Source organism: Limanda limanda, chromosome 1, assembly GCF_963576545.1.
Source record: "Limanda limanda chromosome 1, fLimLim1.1, whole genome shotgun sequence".
In the NCBI taxonomy this organism is placed as follows: Eukaryota; Metazoa; Chordata; class Actinopteri; order Pleuronectiformes; family Pleuronectidae; genus Limanda; species Limanda limanda.
The window spans coordinates 40,427,141-40,447,358 of record NC_083636.1 but is presented as its reverse complement, the minus strand read 5'-3'; the positions used below and the strand labels follow the sequence as shown (position 1 = coordinate 40,447,358).

The window sequence follows — 20,218 nt, the reverse complement described above, 5'->3', positions numbered from 1 at the left end:
TTGATCATTATGTGGTAAACAGTGTTGATATTGTGGCTGTAATGTCTAACAAATCGACATTAGCGGAGTATGTGTTGGTCTGTGCAACTGTATGTAAGTGTATAGATAAACCTAGACAATTGGCTACGCAGTTTAGTGACGTATTAACGTTGCTGCTGATGTTTACCACACCCCAACACCGTCGTCAGCTCTTATCACCACAAACTATCTTGTTTTCTACGTGTGTGACACCACTTTTCACTGGGAGGTATTTGTTCTCCCCACTTGCAGGCGGTGAATACCCACTGTGTTCACACATCAACTTCTCCTGGATTTCTACGGACATCATACTAGGAGATTAGGATGATAAAGTCAGCAAAAACTCGGAAGCGTCTCACTCGGACAATTTATACTCACACATGCACCTCCACAATATATATTTTTGTTTATGTATGATATGAAAACATGATTATTTTGTTTTAGTAACGTTCACTTTGGATTCATGTTAATCTTCATTATGTAGACACTATGGATCAGCAATTTCATTGTAAAAGCTAAAGTTAGCAACGTTCCATCATAATGTTATCTATTCACAAAGCAAACAGCGGCTACAGATCGGTTGCAAGGCCAACATAAAGTACTCTGTTGTAAGCCAACTGCCGCTTTCTAGCAGGCAATACAGCAGACTAGCGAAAAGCTTATCACCTCAGGCTTTGAAACTTTTCAATTTAACCTATCTATGATACCACAACAAAACATCTATTTTTTTAAAAAAATTTTTCCAACTTTATTTATCATTTTCCATACTGAAAACAGTGACATCATTAGTTAAGCATTTCTTACAAAAGTTGTGCACCCGCCCCCCACCCCCCACCCCAGCCAGGTGGCATCCCACAGACATATCCACAAAAACACTCACGAATCACATTGACAGACAGAACACCAAAAGAAGAAAGCAAATATAGACAAATACAAAAAAGAGACAGCTCAAAGGAAAAAAAACAAAAACAAAAAAAGACTCAAACCAATCTGTGTTGATCATTATGGTCATAACACCAACATTCTGGACCGTTAACATAAGAAAAAAAAGTCCCAATAGTCAGAATACAAGCATTGAGAAGACTAAGACGGCAGTCAGAGAAGGAAAGAAGAAAAAATAAATACATACTAAGTAAGAACAAGGATTCAGGCAAAAGGCAAGCTCTTGATATGTGACATGAACTGTGACCAGGTTCTGTCGTATTTAACCTCCACCCCATGTACTGTATATCTAATTTTCTCCAGAGCCAATCCCAACATCACCTCTCTAATCCAATGTACATAGGCAGGAGGATTCTTCCCCTTCCAATTCAGCAGAATCAGACGTCGGGCATGCAATGATGCAAAGGCAATTGCATTTTTGTGGAGACGGGACAGCTTTAGCTCATCCCTTACTACACCGAAGATAGCTATCAAAGGGTCAGGCTGCAGTGTTTTGCCAGGTATTGCTGAGAGTGATGGGAAGACTGAGGACCAGAAGCAAAACATCTATTTTTTAATGATTTTATTTACGGTTATCCATTGAAATTGTTTTACAAGGAGCTTAAAGAAACAACTACAATTTCATTATACAATCCTGGGTTGCAAAATGATACATATATCCTCTTTATTTCTACCCTACCAACTCTAATAGCTAACTATTATCTGTTCAGGACCTCAGCTTTGAAATTGAGGGCTCAGTTTCAGTTCCTCTGGAGTGGGCAGAGAACATGGTAGAGGGGGAGCTGGCAGAGGTTGAGGTCAGATGATGCTTGTTCCCGGGACAAGCTTTTATGGCAGTACTATGAAATACTCATGTTAACGTTTGCTGCTTAGCTCCCACATTATTAGTCCTGCCGTCTGTAACGTTAATAGACAATGTAACTTTAACTGGATAACACAATTGTTTGCGTCTGAAAAGTGTTATGTTTCTCTTAAAGACCCAGATTAAAGATGAGAAGTCGAGCCTCAACTGGACATAAACAGTGATGTTGAGATTATTGCCTGTATTCTTATAATCTTTATTTAATTAAAATGTATGCCTCTTAATCTTTCATAATTAAACCCCGGTGGTATTGAAATTGAGTAAAGAGTATTTTCCTGGATAACTGGATTAAGTTTGGAATTGGGTGTCTTTCTTGTTCTTGGAGATTGCGGTTCTCTGTTCTCACATCCACTAGCCACTGAGCGCTGGTGTTATGTGATGCCTCCTCCCCATATGTTTTTACAGTACTTTTCAGTCTCCGCTCTTGGTGGATCTAATCTGGTGTTATTACCCTGCCACTGAGAGTAGAGCTCGGATGCTTTGTTGGAGAACATCCTATTTATTCTCCTTCTTCCTCCACTGTGTAGCTCTTTAGGCGGGTGGCCTGAAAGTGTGTTGTAGTTCTTAATTAATGCATTTCTGCAGTTCTGGGGCCTCATTTATAACCGTTGTGTACGCACAAAACGGGCCTGAAACGTGCGTACGCCACTTCTCACGCCAACGTTGGGATTTATAAAAACAAACTTGACGGGAAAATGTGCGTATTTCTACGCAAACTTAGACCCACCCTTACGAGCGTTTTGGGGAGACGGGAAAACGGCGACACAGACGTGAGGTGGTGAACTGCAGCAGATTATTGATCCAATTCATAATTTACATTAAAACCAACAGTTTTTCTCGCGCGACGTATCTGCTCCACACGAGCCTTTTAATTAAAAAATATAAAACAACTTTAAGCAAATAAGGTTCAGATTCGATTTAACGGCCGAGTTATGGAGCCGAGTCATTAATAGGTTTTAATAATATCTTCTAACACTGTGCGTGTATCATCAGATCGCTGCAGTGAACGGGACTGAGCCAGAGAGCGCACAGAGCACAGAGCGCACAGAGTGCATTGGAGATTACTTATAAGAAATAAAGAAACTTTCCAAATAATATCCCAGAGGAGCTGAGGATCCACTGATGTGAGGGAATCGGTCCGATGCTCTAAATAAATAAATACTGCCGTGACACCGGAGCGGGGATCTGCTCGATGTGTGCATGTGAATGGAAGGACGAGGAGGAAGCGAGGGTTCAGCGATCTCTGATCTCACATATTGTGTTATCCACAGCAGCAGTGGCAGAGTTTCAGTGTATTTTCTTTATTAGTGACATCACTGCTGTCCCATAAAGTCGCTCTCTACCTCCACCTCACTAACAGACTCCTCCACAACATGTCAGTGTCAGAAAGTTTCACTTCCTCTTCACATCGCTTGATGCGGTGACTCCGTCAGGACTCACGGTGGAAACCCATTGGTCAGCAGCATCATTTAATATTCACGCCGTGCTTTGTATTGACCATTTATGGTTGAAAGTGGGCGTGTGGAGGGCGGATTTGGAGGCAGATCCACGTACGAACGTTTCCAGGTGGACTGTGATTTTTAAAGCAAACATTGCGTTCAGGTGAGCGTGCGCACGGCTTTATAAATCGGAATTATCTTTTGCGTACGCCATTTCCGGATTTTGTACGTACGTACACTTTTAGTATGAAACCTACGCACTCTTTTATAAATGAGACCCCTGATATTTACCTAGCTTATCTCCCTGTTACCTTGATCTTGGCCCCCAGCTGTCTTCTCCATTGCTCCTTGTGGTTTATGGCATTCGTCTTGTATTCAAGCATCTCTAGGTTTACTACTGCAGTAGTGTAGTGCTCTAGCAGACTTTCTGATGGTATTTTCTTACCTTGCCTTGGTAATCGTCCACAGGGGGTTTCTTTTTTAGCTTAGATGTGGGTATCAAAGTATTCATTGATCCATCATCCTCTGCATTTATCTCTTTTCACTTGGATCACAAGAATAGTGGCATTCCAATAGTCCCATATTCTCCACTCCTGACCATGTCAGAAGACCACATCTTCTTACATGGTTCTTACAAGCATCATCTGACCTCAACCTCTGCCAGCTCCCCCTCTTCCATGTTCTCTGCCCACTCCAGAGGAACTGAAACTGAACCCTCAATTTCAAAGCTGAGGTCCTGCACAGATAATAGTTAGCTATTAGAGTTGGTAGGGTAGAAATAAAGAAAGAAAAATAGATGTTTAAGGCATACAGTCTATGGTTTAAGGCTGTTAATTTTAACCTTATATTAATACAAGCAACAAGGTTCATATGTATCATTTTGCAACCCAGGATTGTATAATGAAATTGTAGTTGTTTCTTTAAGCTCCTTGTAAAACAATTTAAATGGATTCTTGGTTCTTACGTGACCATGTAAGAAGACCACATCCTAGGTCTAGCTCACCAGAGCTAGACCTAGACCTGTCGCTGCAGACACCATGCCCTCCCTCCTCCTTTTCCAGGACAGCAGGGATTTCATCAGCTCCGTCCCCATAACAGCAGAAGGCTACAGGCCCTGATGGCATCCGCTCCAGACTACTCAGGGATTGTGCCGAGCAGCTCTGTGAGATGTTACTGCACATCTTCAACCTGAGTCTCCGTCTGGAGAGATTCCCAACCCTATGGAAAACCTCTTGTGTTTTCCCGGTACCAAAGACTGTGCACCCCAGGGAGGCACACCACTTCAGGCCTTGACCTCTTGCCTGACAAAGACCATGGAAAGGATTGTACTCATCACTTCCGCCCTCTGGTGAGCACAGAGCTGGACCCCCTACAGTTCGCATATTGACCAGGCATTGGTGTGGAAGAGGCAGTCATCTATATTATGGACAGATCCCTTGACCACCTGGAGAACACCAGTAGCACATTTAACATGTCAACACAACATTTAAGAACTTTTGGGAGAACATGTCAAGACATGAACCACATGACAGCTAAAATAAAAAGTTAAAATGCCGCTGTCCCACTGTATATTTAAACTTTTGGTTAAACTTTGGTCCACCTTTAGAGCATTAGTCTACAACTTCTTGTTGAGTTTGAGAATTATATAGCTGTTGCCTCTTTTGCGGTTGAAGGCAAACTGCTTTCTGAGATGTGGCCACAGGTTTTCTTCATCTGCTTAATCTCAACTGGCGGAAAGTTCGATGCTTCCGCTTGTTGGTCGTCGGCAGCTTGTTGGTAGTCCGCTATATCATCCTTCTCTAGCTCTTGTGACTCGGCACCGGCGGCTTGCATCGACTCCATCATCCACTCAATGCAGCATTTTCCACCAGTGTTGTGCAAGTTCACACCTCTCATGAACTAGTTCAAAGTTCAGTTCATACAAATAAACATGAATAGTTCACGTTCATAGTTCACCATTTAAATTCTGAACTAGTTCATAGTTCAGTTCAGTTCATTTCATACTTGTAAGGTGGAAAGTGAGAATGAAAGACTTAACTTGTTTTTTAAAGAAAACTTTATCCATCACTACCCCTTGCCTTAAACTGTTCTTCATATGTTTCAATTACTAAAATAAATGTTTTTTTTATATTGTTTTATTATTGCTAATTTTGCGTGTTTATTTATTCATACCCTGCAAACAAAAGGCACAACAAATCAAAGTTTTGATATATTTATTTTGAAATGGTTTATTTTATTTTGAAAAGGCACTTCCTGATTAATACGGAAAAGATCGCTACTGGCAGGTATGCCTCGCTGTTGGAATGAACACGTTCTTTTGAACTCGTTCATGCTAAAACACTGCCTACCACTGCAGTGACAATTGCTTTGCGCCTTGAACTATGTTTTTTTTACTCAGTAACAGATGTATTTTCCAATGTAGCGAAGTACAATACTTCAGTCAAAATCTACTTAAGTAAAAGTAAAATAACCCATTTCCAAAACTACTCAAAAAATTACAAAGTACACAAAAACAACTAAAAAACTACAGTAACGTGAGTAAATGTAATTCGTTACTTTACACCATCGACACAGTCGGGTGGTCTTCTGCAGTGTTCTACGCCATTGTCTGCTCTTACTCAATAACATTTCTATAAAAACCACTTCTACAGTGAAATGTGTACATTATGTACAAACTCAGCATTTTTTATTTCATTTTAACGCTTTTATTCTATGGCCTTTTTGTATTTTATTCTCTTGTCTACCTCAGTCTGATTTGCCTGCAGCACTAACAATTGAATTTAACCGGTGTGTGGATAAATATCTTATCTCATCTCATCTTATCTTATGTATATTTTTCTAAATGTAGGACAGGGGCACCTTTGTAAAAGATTATCATTCATTTTCACAACACAATTCATTTTGTCATATGTCGTGCACACACAAATGGAATTACAACTCATTGCAGGGTGTATAATTTAATTAGTTAATTAATTGATTGAATTAAATTTATATAATGTAATAAAAAGTCAAAATTAGAATATATCGGTTATATGTTGTCCCATATTTTTCATCCCAGATTTACACTCTGACCCATATTTCAATCAAACCGGTATTTTGTTACATCCTGTTCATTAAATGATTTTCTGGAAAAACTTTTAAATTTAACTTTGTAAACGTGCTAAAATCCTGTATTGTAATTTGTTCAAATTTGAATGTGAATAGATTGTAAAAACTGTCTTTTTCTTATTGTTTCAGTCTTACAAGATCATCAACTTTGCACCAACCCTGCTTCAGATCATTGTATCAGAGCAGGTAGAGTTTCCTGTTCGCCATGCAGGTAAGACACCAAAAAATCCAGATAATAGCACTGCTGCTGCTGCAATTCACTGCTCTAGGCCTTTTGGTTGTTAAGTTTTAATATTGACTATAATTTAAATAATTGACATCTCCATGTATTTTTCATTTTGAGAAATCTCATTGTTCCTGTTCATAAGGACTCAAGGAATAAAGGGATCTAGCCCGCCTTCTGCTTTGAAACTATTATTATTTTTCACAAAAAATCATACATGTTTATATAATTGGTGTGTTTATTCCAGTAAAGATGTGTTTTTTTCAGTTAACAGTCTCCTTTTATTCATAGCACACAGTGAAGTGTGATTTAAAAAAAGGCTCAGGTAGTATCCAGTCATTTATTAATAAGGCTAATGTGAAATCTTTAGGACTTGTATGACATGTATTGACAGGTATGACTCGCACGCACACATACACAGAGCACACGTTAAAAATAGGAAATATTCAAATAACAACAGAACTATATACAAAATAATAAAAATGGAACTACATACAAAAATTAAAAAATACAAATAATATTACTCCAGTTGCTGGGAAGGCAGCACAGAATGTTTTGAAATTAATATGAAAAGTATTACATATATATGTAAACATAAAAATAGAACTACAGGTGCATCTCAATAAATTAGAATATCATGGAAAAGTTCATATAAAGATTCATTACACACAGAGTGAAGTATTTCAAGTGTTTATTTATTTTAATTTTGAGGAATATGGCTAACAGCTAATGAAAACCCCAAATTCTGTATCTCAGAGAAGTAGAATATTACATAAGACCAATAAAACAAAGGATTTGTAATACAGAAATGTCAGCCTACTGAAAAGTATGTTAATATATATATGCACTCAATACTTGGTCGGGGCTCCTTTTGCATGAATTACTGCATCAATGCAGTGTTGCATGGAGGCGATCAGCCTGTGGCACTGCTGAGGTGTTACGGAAGCCCAGTTTGCTTTGATAGCGGCCTTCAGCTAGTCTGCATGGTTGGGTCTGGTGTAGGGGTGCAACGATTAGTCGACGTCGTCGACAAAAATCGATGACCAAAATAGTCGCCGACGAATTTACTAGTCGATGAATCGTTGGTGACGTCATAGCGCGTGTTTCTCGTGCCGCGCAGCGGAACTTAACGTCGTTTTACCGGAGGTTCTGATGAAAGCAGCTGAGGAGTGAGCCATCTCGCTTCCTTCCTATCTCTGAAAGTCGCGCATGTGCAATAGCGACAAAACATGGACCAATGTCGGCGCAGTCGCGCACCAGGAAGTAAAAAGTTCGGGAGAACTTCACCCGTAACAGCCCGAGAAAAACTACCTGCAGTATCTGTACAGCGGACCTGCTCTCCAGGGCGGCAGGACACACACATTTGAGGATTCACGTGTGACATCGTAACGGAGACGATGCGGACTCGCCTCTGTCAGATGTTATATAAACACGTATATACCTGCGCGCAGGATTCTAGCATCCATTACAAAAATATGGTTTAAACTTTTTATTAACGAGTTTAAAAGCGAAATGTTATCCTATTGCCTGACAAACGTCTTGTTTTAATCAAAATGATTTAGTCTGAAGAAGACTGTAGTTTCGTTTGTTGATGTTTTTATTAATGTTATTTTCCCTGTCCTTTTTTGTTAACATGAAAAATGGATACTTGAATTTTAATTCATTTTTAGTACCAGCACTTGGCCTGTTAACTTAAATTTAAATTAATATTTTTGTCCTTGGTTTTAAATGGACAAAAACTTGATTTTTCTTTGCTTTTGTGTCAACAGTACCCTTATATGCAGCAAAGTTTATTAAAAGACATTTTTGTTAATGAAGTATCAATCTTTATTGCCTTTATTTTCAGTCATCACATGCCTTGAACAACCTCAAGCTAAATTTAAAAGCTGCTTGCTAAATAATAGCAATTGAGAATTTGTGTCATTCATAATCCGATTAGTCGATTAATCGTTTCAATAATCGGTGACTAATCGACTATCAGAATAGTCGTTAGTTGCAGCCCTAGTCTGGTGTCTCTCATCTTCCTCCTGACAATACCCCATAGATTCTCTATGAAGTTCAGGTCAGGCGAGTTTGCTGGCCAATAAAGCACAGTGATACCATCGTCATTAAACCAGGTATTGGTTCTTTTGGCAGTGTGGGCAGGTGCCAAGTCCTGCTCGAAAATGAAATCAGCATCTCCATAAACCCTGTTAGCGGAAGGAAGCATGAAGTGCTCTAAAATAAAGATGCTTCTGACGTTGTCTCTGGTTCAGGAGTGGCTGGACAGGAGGAATGCAACAGTTGTAGCCCATGTCCTGGACACGTCTGTGCGTGGTGGCTCTTGATGGACTGATTTCAGCCTCAGTCCACTCCTTGTGAATCTACCCCAAACTCTTGAATGGCCGTTGCTTCACAATCCTCTCAAGGCTGCGGTTATCCCTGGTGCTTGTGCACCTTTTTCTACCACAATTTTTCCTTCCACTCAACTTTCTATGAATATGCTTGGATTCAGCACTCTGTGAACAGCCAGCGTCTTTAGCAATGACCTTTTTTGGCTTACCCTTCTTGTGGAGGTTAAGCCACAAAAGGTGAACACATGTGTACCGATTTTCTTGAAGATCATAATAATATGATAATTTCCAAGTCGATAGTGCCTTCACACTGTCAGTGCTCGGGCCCAAATAAAGCCTAAGAACTAGGTGACCAGACCATGACCTAGTCAGCGCAATTATGATGTAATTTGTCCAATCAGCTTATGGACACATAAATTCCTCCAGAGCGGTCTGTACGACCCTCCAAAGATATGCCTCCCCAGACCATCACTGACCCACCTCCAAACAGGTCATGCTGGATGTTACAAGCAGCATTATGTCCACCATGGTGTCTCCACACTCTTTCACGCCTGTCACACGTGCTCAGTTTGAACCTGCTCTCCTCTGTGAAGAGAACAGGTGCCAGTGGCAGACCTGCAATTCAGATGTTTTTTAGTAAATGCCAATTGAGCCAGTTGAACACACACATCATAACCATCTGAGCTGTAATAAAGATTTTACTCATTAATTTACTTACATTCATATATTTTAACAAAAAGGTACTTCTTCTACGCTATTCAAATATTCAGGTTCATATATTCATGCTTTTAATTTAAACGTGCAAGGTACAGGGTGGCCATGCCACTGCCATTTATAAACATACATCTTGCATACAACACTGAGCTATTAAAGTAATTCACAGATTCATGTTTTTATTTTAAAGATGTAGAAGAGACAGTGAATCCTCAAGCCATCTGTGGATGGCACACATACTCCCACATTAGTGAGGTGTGGGACCTTGATGGGCAGCACACAATTTATCTAACCTTGGGCGGATGGCCGTTGTCAGGCAGAGGGTCGTATCAGCCTCCCAATATGTTGGATGCATGTTAATGTGTATTTTAAGACATTTAAATTCGTGGGAAAAAAATTGGTTGGAAAATAAATTATTTAAAAAAAAAAAAGAAGTTGTCTAATCAACCAAACATTTTGCGACCCCCCCTGCAGTACCTCAGTGGACCCCCTAGGGGTTGCGGACCATCTGTTGAAGACCTCTGACCTAAGGCATTGGCCCGCTGCGCCATAATCATTGGCACACAGCATTTCTTATTGAAGAAATGTTCAAACGTTCCAATGATCCACAATCCTGCGACTCTGATGGCTCCCTCAGTGATGTGACGTCCCTGGAGCGTCACTTTCTCATGGTAGTATCTCACGGAGAGACTTTTCTTCTTTTGTCATGCAAGCAGATGCTAGGCGACCTCCAACCCTAAGTAATCCATCTTCATCAATGATGTGGTTTAGCTTTTTAAGTGGATTTTGAATTGGTAATGTCTGCTTCGTTTCCAAGCATTTGTATTTTAACCACAAGATTTGGCGCTGCACTGTGAGAACAATTACTATTTTCAAATGGGAGATCTCACTTATGGGGCTTGCTTCAGTGTAACACTTCCATCCATGACATTCTGAGGTCTTCGAATGCTGTTGCAACACCGATGAGTGAAGCTATGGTGTGGGACAGGGCCATTCATTGAGAAAATCTTTCAAAGGGATGATACTTTAACTGGTATTCTAGGCCATGACATCAGACCGTATCTAGAGTGAAGATGTCAGACTGTGCTGTCTCAGGGTTGGATTGTGTAACATTACATTACATACATTTTCATTTAGCTCACGCTTTTATCCAAAGCGACTCACAGTAAGTGCATTCAACCATGAGGGTACAAACCCAGAACAACAATAAACAAGAAAGTACAATTTCTTCAAAAAAGCAAAACGACAAAGTGCTATAAATAAGTAGGGATAAGTATCGTTTTTTTTTTCTTCCAATACCGGTGCTTAAACGATACTTCTAAAATGATACCGGTGCCTAAACCGATACTTTAAAAAAAAAAAAAAGTGCACAAAACGACGCTTGACGACATTTAAGAAAGGCTTGTTTTATTGCCAAATATGTGAACTGTCGGGGTCACTCAGAGACCCCATTGTCTCCGCGTCTGGGGCTGTCACAGGCAGGCTTTGGGCCGCCTTCGGGCCGCCTTCGTACCCCCAAAATGCAGATGCTTTTGTGAAACCTTTCTCGGCGTGGTCTTCGTTCCTCCAGCCCCCAGCCTTTCCAAGCTGACCCAAAGCTGGTCGCGGCGCACTGCCACGGAGGAAATGCGCCCGGCGGGGCCAGCCAGCGCCGGGGAGAGGTCTCGCGAGGAGATCCTCCCACACCTGCACAGAAACAGATGCAGCCATTGGAGGAGCGGAGTAATGTGAGTGAATTTAGGTTGGTTAAAGACCAGCCGAGCATTCTGGATGAGCAGCAGATGTCGGATGGCACTAGCAGGTAGACCTTCCAGGAGGGAGTTACAATAGTCTAGGCGTGAGATGACCAGGGCCTGGACCAGAACCTGCGCGGCCTTCTGAGTGAGAAGGGGGCGTATTCTCCTGATGTTGTTAGAGCAAGGAAGTCAAGCGTTGGCTGGGTAGCAAATCCAGAGATGAAGTCTGTCTTGCGGGTAGCTGACTGGCAGTTCCATAGGCCCCCTGTGACAAGGTGTTTGGTATGTTGGATGGATAAGAGAGGAAAGATTACGGAAGATTGATCTTGCTTTATGTTGCCACATACAATGCATCTGGAAAGTATTCACAGCGCTTCACTTTTTCCACATTTTATTATGTTACAGCTTTATTCCAAAATGGATTATATTCATTTTGGAATAAGGATGTTTCCTCAACATTCTACACAAAATACCCCATAATGACAAAGTGAAAAAAGCTTTTTCGAATTTTTTGTAAATTTGGTAAAAAATTAAAAACGATTTATATTTAAAAATGCCCAGATGGAGCAGTTGATAGGAGCACCGAATTCTGCAGTAAGCAAGTACTTCACCTGTCTGTCCGCCCAGACAGCAGCTACACTGCCGCTCCCTCTCTCGCCCACTCACTCACTTCGCTAGCTTACCGTTAGCCTGCCCTGCATACTAGCTAAAACACGACTAAAGGCCGGCTCATGCTTCTGCAACGGCGTCTGCGGCTTTTCACGCAGCTGTGTCCTGGGACTCGTTTTAATTTATAGTTCCCAAAGGGATGCGCTTGATGCATATGCAAATCACCGCCAGACCACTAGGCGGAGTAATGTTTTTTGTCGAAGTCTGCTCTTCTTCGGGTGTGGCAGTCGTCGTCGACTGTTTATTTACATGGCCACGGCGGCTCCTCATAGCCTTTTTCTGGCGGACAAATCCGCCAGTCAGTTGCGGGTTATACTAGTGGTCATAGTTTCGGATTTCTTCTGCCAAACACTCTTCTATTTGGTCCATATTAGTTCTTCTAAATCTTCCGTGGTTTCCGCCAGTATTATGGGGCATGAAACCGGAAATGCGACTCCTGAAAGGATGTAGTTAGCAGACCAATCACTCTAGTTAGCTAAATGATGCGAGAAGGAATTAGAAAAAACATATGCTGCGTTAAGCAATTGCAACTCTAAATCAAAAAGTCAATCACTTACGTTTCACACGAGATAGTCCAACCATGCAGCTTCTCTGTGAAAACCACCTTTCAAACGTCTCTGCTCCAACGCTGAATTCGCGGGCAACATTCAGAAACAAATGCGCATGCGTGGATTCACGGGCTTCGAATACTTTCAGATTAACTTAGTATTTCTAGGTTTATGTGCAGTGAGTGACTATACAACTTTTTAATAATATTTGCAAATCCATAATTAACTTTCTCTTCCCACAGTTAATTTATAACTTGAAGTAAATGTGTGCATATTTATGCTTTTTCTTGACAAATTCTAGTGAAGATGTGTTAATTTAATATAGTTCACTACCCCACAAAGTCATTTTTTTCAGTAAATTGAGGTTCCTCTGACATCCTGCCTTTGCCTGCTGCAACACCCCTTGCCTGAATACCTTGGAGGATTTTTTGCTGTTCTGAGTGCAAGTTAGCAATGAACCTCCCGCTGCATTGTTCATATGTGAAAGGAAACCTCTGGAGAAAGACCTGGGGTCTCATTTATAAAAGAGTGCGTAGGATTCATACTAAAAGTGAACGTACGTACAAAAGCCGGAAATGGCGTACGCAAAAGATAATTCCAATTTATAAAACCGTGCGCACGTAACCTGAACGCACGCCCACTTTCCACCACAAATGGTCAATGCAAAGCACGGCGTGAATATTAAATGATGCTGCTGACCAATGGGTTTCCACCGTGAGTCCTGACGGAGTCACCGCATCAAGCGATGTGAAGAGGAAGTGAAACTTTCTGACACTGACATCGAGGTGTCTGTTAGTGAGGTGGAGGTGGAGAGCGACTTTATGGGACAGCAGTGATGTCACTTATAAAGTAAATACACTGATACTCTGCCGCTGCTGCTGTGGATAACACAATGTGTGAGATCAGAGATCGCTGAACCCTCGCTTCCTCCTCGTCTTTCCATTCACGTGCACACATCGAGCAGTTCCCCGCACCGGTGTCACGGCAGTATTTATTTATTTAGAGCATCGGATCGATTCCCTCACATCAGTGGATCCTCACCTCCTCTGGGATATTATTTGGAAAGTTTCTTCATTTCTTATAAGTAATCTCCAGTGCGCTCTGTGCGCCTGATGGCTCAGTCCCGTTCACTGCAGCGATCTGATGATACACGCACATGCAGTGTTAGAAGATATTATTAAAACATATTAATGACTCGGCTCCGTAACTCAGCTGTTAAAATCGAATCTGAACCTAATTTGCTTTAAGTTGTTTTATATTTTTTAAATATAAAGGCTTGTGTGGAGCAGATACGTCGCGTGAGCAAAACTGTTGGTTTCAATGTAAATTATGAATTGGATCAATAATCTGCTGCAGTTCACCACCTCAAGTCTGTGTCGCCGTTTTCCCTTCTCCCCAAAACGGTCGTAAGGGTGGGTCTAAGTTTGCGTAGGAATACGCACATTTTCCCGTCAAGTTTGTTTTTATAAATCCCAACGTTGGCGTGAGAAGTGGCGTTTTGCACGTTTCAGGCCCGTTTTGTGCGTACGCAACGGTTATAAATGAGGCCCCTGACCTGTCCCACCTGCAGATGACATGTCTGAAAATGGCTTTTGTGTGTTCATGCTGATTAAGGAACATGCTACAGTGTTATTCAAACTGTTTGAGAGAAAAGAAAAGAAAAGAAACTTGATGATGCAGAGGGATAATATATATCAGGTTGGGGTAAAAACACAATAACTGTTGTTAGGAGACATTAATGAGATCAAGTACGTGTGTTTTGTGTGTAGCAGCCATCTACCTGAAGAACATGGTGAGTCAGTACTGGCAGGACAGGGAGCCATCTCTCGGGGAAGTCATCTTTCCCTTCAATATCCACGAGAATGACCGGCAGCAGATCAGAGATCACATAGTGGAGGGCATCATCCGCTGTCCAGAGTCCATACGGTACACACACACCACCCTATCATCATAAATGCAAGTCTGTTTCTCATCCCAGCAGCTTTCCTTAACTTTTTGTAATTCAATAGACCATTCTTCTCTTGAGAAAATCCCCATTAACAACATGTCTGCCTACCCGCCTCCATATGTTAAATTCAAAATCAATAAATTTTCCACTTAGATTTCTAGCTTTGAAAAGGTTCTCACAGATGTTACATACGAGATAGTGAGTTCTCCTGATGAACACAGACTGAAAAATACTTGACGACTCCAAATGTTTTTGTAGTGCCCAGCTGACTATGTGTTTGCGAGCCATCATCAAGCATGACTTCCCCGGCCGCTGGACAGCCATTGTGGACAAGATTGGCATGAACCTGCAGTCTCTGAGCAGCGGCAGTTGGTATGGCAGCCTGCTGGCTCTCTACCAACTGGTCAAAACCTATGAGTGAGTAAATTGATTGTCTTTGTCTGTTTTCTTGCTACCTTACTGCTGTGTACTTTCCCTGGAAGACATCACCCTCACATGAGGGCTATGAGTTATAAAGGGGGGCATATACAGTGATAATTCCAGTTTAAATTTTTAACATGAAAATTATTTATTTCAGATAAGAAAAACTGATCTAAAATCAAACTTCTTTTGTCTCAATCAAATCAAATCTTTGGAATTATAAAAGAGTGCATGGTCCATTGTATCGAACAATTCAATAGAAAATTTGGTTCAGTGTGTAAGATTTAGTGACATCTAGTGTTGAAGTGGCATGTTCCAGCTGAATACCCCTCACCTCACCCTCCCCTTCCAAACACGAACGAAAACCTTCAGTAGTCTTCAGGTTTAATAAAAACTCAAAATGTGTTTAGTCTGTCCAGTCTGGGTTCCTGTAAAAAACCTGCCGGCCTCCATAGAGAGGACCCACTCACGGTAGGGCTGCTCGATTATGGAAAAAATCATAATCACGATTATTTTGGACAATATCAAAATCACGATTATTCAAACTATTATTATGTGCCCTTATGCTGAAGTCAATTTTATTCTTGAAATGACTATAACCGGAAGTACCAGTCACTTCCGGTTCCGGTAATCGCCGATGACGGCTGCGTGTCTTATTCCTCAGTGAAACCAGGATATCGGTGCCCGGTTATTCAAACCCTTAATGATGGCAACCCCAACACTCTCCAAAAAACACTTTGTAACTGAGAACTTTGAAATGTCCTCATTATTAAATGTCCCCATCTGCCCCCCCACTACAAGCACATAAGCAGACAGACAGAGAGAGAAAGAGAGGGGTGGGCTATGAGGACCATCATCATTTACCCCCGAACCCCGACATTGAACGGGTTCCATACAACAACAAGCGGAAAATCGCGGGCTGATCGGCGCAGGGAAATGTGGGTCCGGAGTGAACAGCCGGCGGCTGCGCGCTGGAGAATGTGCGCGGCGCGGCCGCTACACTGTGTGCTGCTGCTCGTCGGATTCGAAGAGTCGCGCTGTTTTTTAAACACCTCCGGTCACCACACACACAACTCGCCTCCTTCACTTCACAGCTGCTGGAGAGTGAGTGCCAGACGCAGATAGTCAGCGGGGCCGCGCTGAATGCTTTGGGGGAAGGACTGAATTGCGCATGGTCAGATTACAGATTGAAAAAATTTGATTAATGTCAGAGGTTGCTAAATTATTATTATTTATTGCATATTTTAGTATGTATAATTTCTGATAGTAATGATTTGAGATTTGGTCTTGGGAAATTTGGTGCATCTGACACAGGCAATGGGAAAATGGTCACTGATATCAGGGCAAAAACCCTAGAGGTAGGACATTTATGTGGATTGTAAAAGATTTTTTAAGATCAGTCTGGTAGGTTTGTCTATAGGTTGAAACAAATTTAGTTCCAGGCACTGTTTTCATTTAATTTGTTAGAGCTGTCAGAGAGCCAGTCCAGGTTAAGATCTCCCATAATTAATAGCTCAGTGGAGGCAGGCAGCGACTAGAGTTTGGCAATCTCTTCCAGACTATCCAAACGGCCGTGGTAAATACCAATAATGATGTGTATGCCCCTACCAAGAAGGGTAGGGGCATACTGAGCATGAGGTGATTTCATGTAATTTTGTTTAAATCAAACCTCCACCTCCTTTGCTCACTTGATGACACCTAAACAAATTATATCATTATTAGGGATCTAAGGGGAAAGCCATGATTCAGACAAAATTAGAATGTCTGGGGGTTTTCATTTAGCAAGACACGGGTATAATCTGATTTGGGGAGCAGGCTTCTAATGTTGCGATGTTATAGGCCGAGAGCATTACACGATTTAAATAGTTTAGAATCAAGCACTACTTGCTCTTCAGCGATAGCAGAGGGGGGATGAAACAGATTAACAGACACAGGAGGATAACAGTGAAGTCGACTTCTGGTGTTGTCAGAAAACAGACTGTAATTACACCGCGTTCCACATTATTATGCAACTTACACTTTGCTCAGATTTTCCTAAATAGTAATGCACAGCCAGTCAGTATAATTTTCAAGTCATCAACTGTTAGAGTATAATTAAAATTTTATTGAACAAACCTCCCAATGGTAACAGTATTTTTTTCAAAAATAAAAACTCAAAATGCAGTGTTCCAAATTATTATGCAAGTTTCTGAGTTTCAGAGTTTCAAGATATTTTATAGGTTGTTAAGAACTAAAAAATGTCATTTGTTGAATTTGCAGCATTAAGAGGTCATATTTACTGAAATGTAGTCCTGAGCCCACTGCAACCTTTTTTGCTTGTGAGCTTGGTTTAGGGGCTGAATAACAGGTTTAAGGACACTTGCAAACCTCTTGAGCATCCTACATCTTGAAGTTTGCGACACTCCAGATGCACCAGTGGCTTCAAACACCTGTTTGCTGCTATTCAATGGCGTTTTAGTGGCTGCTCTCTTAACCCTACGCATTTGTTTGGCAGAAATCTTCCTTATTTTGCCTTTGTCTGAACGAACCCGCTTGTGCTGTGAATCAGTGACAAATTTCTTCACCGTCCGATGATCACGCGCAATTCTTTTGGAAATATCCAATGTTGTGATACCTTGACCAAGGTATTGCACTATTTGCTGCTTTTCAGCAGCAGAGAGATCCTTTTTCTTCCCTATTATGCCTGAAACATGTAGCTTGCTTAATAATGTGGAACATCTTTCTTAAGAAGTTTTCCTTTGATTGGGCTCACCTGGCAAACTAATTATCACAGGTGTCTGAGATTGATTTCAATCATCCAAATAGCCCTGAGACACAATACCATCCATGAGTTTAATTCAAAAACTAAAAAATGAATGTTTATGACCCTTAAATCCAATTTGCATAATAATGTGGAACGCGGTGTAGTGTGTTGGTCCTGGCTCCTCATGAGCAGCGGAACAGTGGTATGTCAGGCTGTGCTAAGACCCTGGGGATGTCAATAGTGGTGGGACTGGTCAGAGGGAATGGGCAATGTTGAAGTCTTGTGGCTGTTTGCGGGGCACAGGAATGGCTTTCAGAGAAAGGTTTGCCCCCAACCAGTTTGGATGAATACCATCGTCTCTAAATAACAAACTGCGTGCGTTCCTAGAAGAGGTTGAAGTTATCAATAAAGGAGACACTGTGATCAGCGCAGGCTGATGAGAGCCATGTGTAAAGAGACAGGAGCCAGCTTAAACGCCTGACACAGGGGCCACAGGAGGGGAGGGGGCCAGGTATGTCCCCCGCCATCATGTTTGTGAACCGGCTTTGTGGGCTGTGATGAGACATCAGATAATGGTGGTGGACCACGACCGAGGTGGCAGCTGATGATGGATCTTATTGGCGGCAGTGGACAATGACTGTGGACTATAGTGGCAACCGATCTTGATGGTGGATCATGATCTTCCTTGCTGCTGACCATAGACTATGATTGCAGTAGGACTGCTTGACATATAGTATTGAAGTTAGTCACTTACACATTTTTCAGCACATTCCCATAGTGATTTATACATATAAAGACCACTGACACATACTTTTTGGTCAATTCATAATGTGCGCGTGTGTCTGTCTCTCTCAGGTACAGAAAGGCTGATGAGAGGGAGCCTTTGCTAGCAGCCATGCAAATCTTTCTGCCGAGGATCCAGCTGCTCATCAGCCAACTGCTGTCTGATGCCACCATCTTCTCTGTCCTCATCCAGAAGCAGATACTCAAGATATTCCATGCTCTTGTACAGGTGTGTGTTCTTGAAATCATAGTAGATGTTTTCTTGTGTTTTTTAGACAATCAAACATATTTTAATGAGATGCAGTGAACGTGAGTAAACACAAAATGCAGCTTTTAACTGATCATTTAACTTATTGCAGGTAAAACATTTAGTAGTATAGTATTCAAAAAGTATTTTACACTTGTTTCAATTCAATCACATTGGAGAGTTTTTCGAGCGTGACTTGTCCGTAAAGTTTGTGACACAGTATCTAAATTGACTTAGTCCGGAATTTGACCAGACTACCCAAGCTTACTCTAGCCCTAGACTATCACAGTACCACCACTGTGTTTGACTGTTTGTGTGATGATCTTATTGTAGACTGCTCTGTTAGTTTTATGCCAGCTGTAACAAGGCCCATGTCTTCCAAAAAGATGAATCTGTCCAAAGAAAATCATCCCACAAATCTTGAGTGTAATCAAGATGTTTTTGGCAAATGTGAGGCGAGCCTTTCTGTTCTTTTTGGTCAATGGTGGTTTGCACCTCGCAACTCTCCGACAGATGCTTCTTTTGCCCAGTGTCTTTCTTATTGTGGAATTATGAACAATGGGCCTTATTCAAGAATTGTTTGTATGACTGTAAGTGTGAAGTTTTGTGTAGGGTTGATAAAGGAGAACTTGTAACATTTACACATTTTCTTGTATCTTGAGTTTTCTTGTCGAAAAAATAAATAGTCTGCTGTTATTCAGATCAAAGTCAAGGTAAATGGTTTGTATGTATATAGCACTTTTCTAGTCTTGATGACCACTGAAAGTGCTTTACAGTACAGTTTGCCATTTACCAATTCACACACACATTCATACGGTGCATTTATTAGCAGCATTTCTTTCTATGAGGGGCGATTCTTTGTTCAGCATCTTGCACAAGAACATTTCGGCATGCAGATGTGGAAGACTTGAGGGAATGTCTTCTCATTTTGTAAAATAATTCAATTTAATGCATGCACTCACAAGACAATTGGGTAAGGACTTTCTCCACAGTTTTCCCCTAAAGGCCGCATTATGAAACTGCGACTGCAACTGCGGCTGGCCACGCAGCTGCATCGACGGACTCGTTTTGGTTTATGGTTCCCAACATGATTTTGTTTACAGCATGACACCTGCTTAGGCTCCTATTACCACAAACTCTCTTGACATCTTCGTCGGTATCTCCACATGTGTGACACTGGAGTTAAATGTTTATTTTAATTTTTGCATCTGTCGAGTCATAAAATCAACCTGCCCACTCGCTTGCAGTAAATCTAGCAGAGGATCCCCTGCTGTGTTCTCATGTCCACCTCTGAGGACTTTTACTAGGGAGCCAGGCAGAGAAAGTCAACAGAAACAATGTTGCATGTTCCGGATTCATAATCTGACACCAATGATTAATTACTAAATACATGACTGTACGTTTGTCATCTAATTCATAACAAAAAATGGAACAAATGAATGTGAACAATCCGTGTATTATTCGTTTTTTTCATATTCAATTAGA

The 20,218-nt window shown here is 41.3% G+C and overlaps 1 protein-coding gene across 3 annotated transcripts in view; it reads left to right on the top strand.

Annotated features, from left to right (window-relative positions):
* The window catches only part of ipo8 (importin 8), a 78,334-nt gene that overhangs the window by 1,897 nt on the left and 56,219 nt on the right, over window positions 1–20,218 (top strand). For all 3 annotated transcript variants that reach the window (XM_061078273.1, XM_061078264.1, XM_061078256.1), the window contains exons 2-5: window positions 6,499–6,580; window positions 14,362–14,518; window positions 14,799–14,957; window positions 18,559–18,715. In XM_061078273.1, the coding sequence (XP_060934256.1) occupies window positions 6,499–6,580; window positions 14,362–14,518; window positions 14,799–14,957; window positions 18,559–18,715 (555 nt within the window). The remainder of the gene's footprint in view (window positions 1–6,498; window positions 6,581–14,361; window positions 14,519–14,798; window positions 14,958–18,558; window positions 18,716–20,218) is intronic.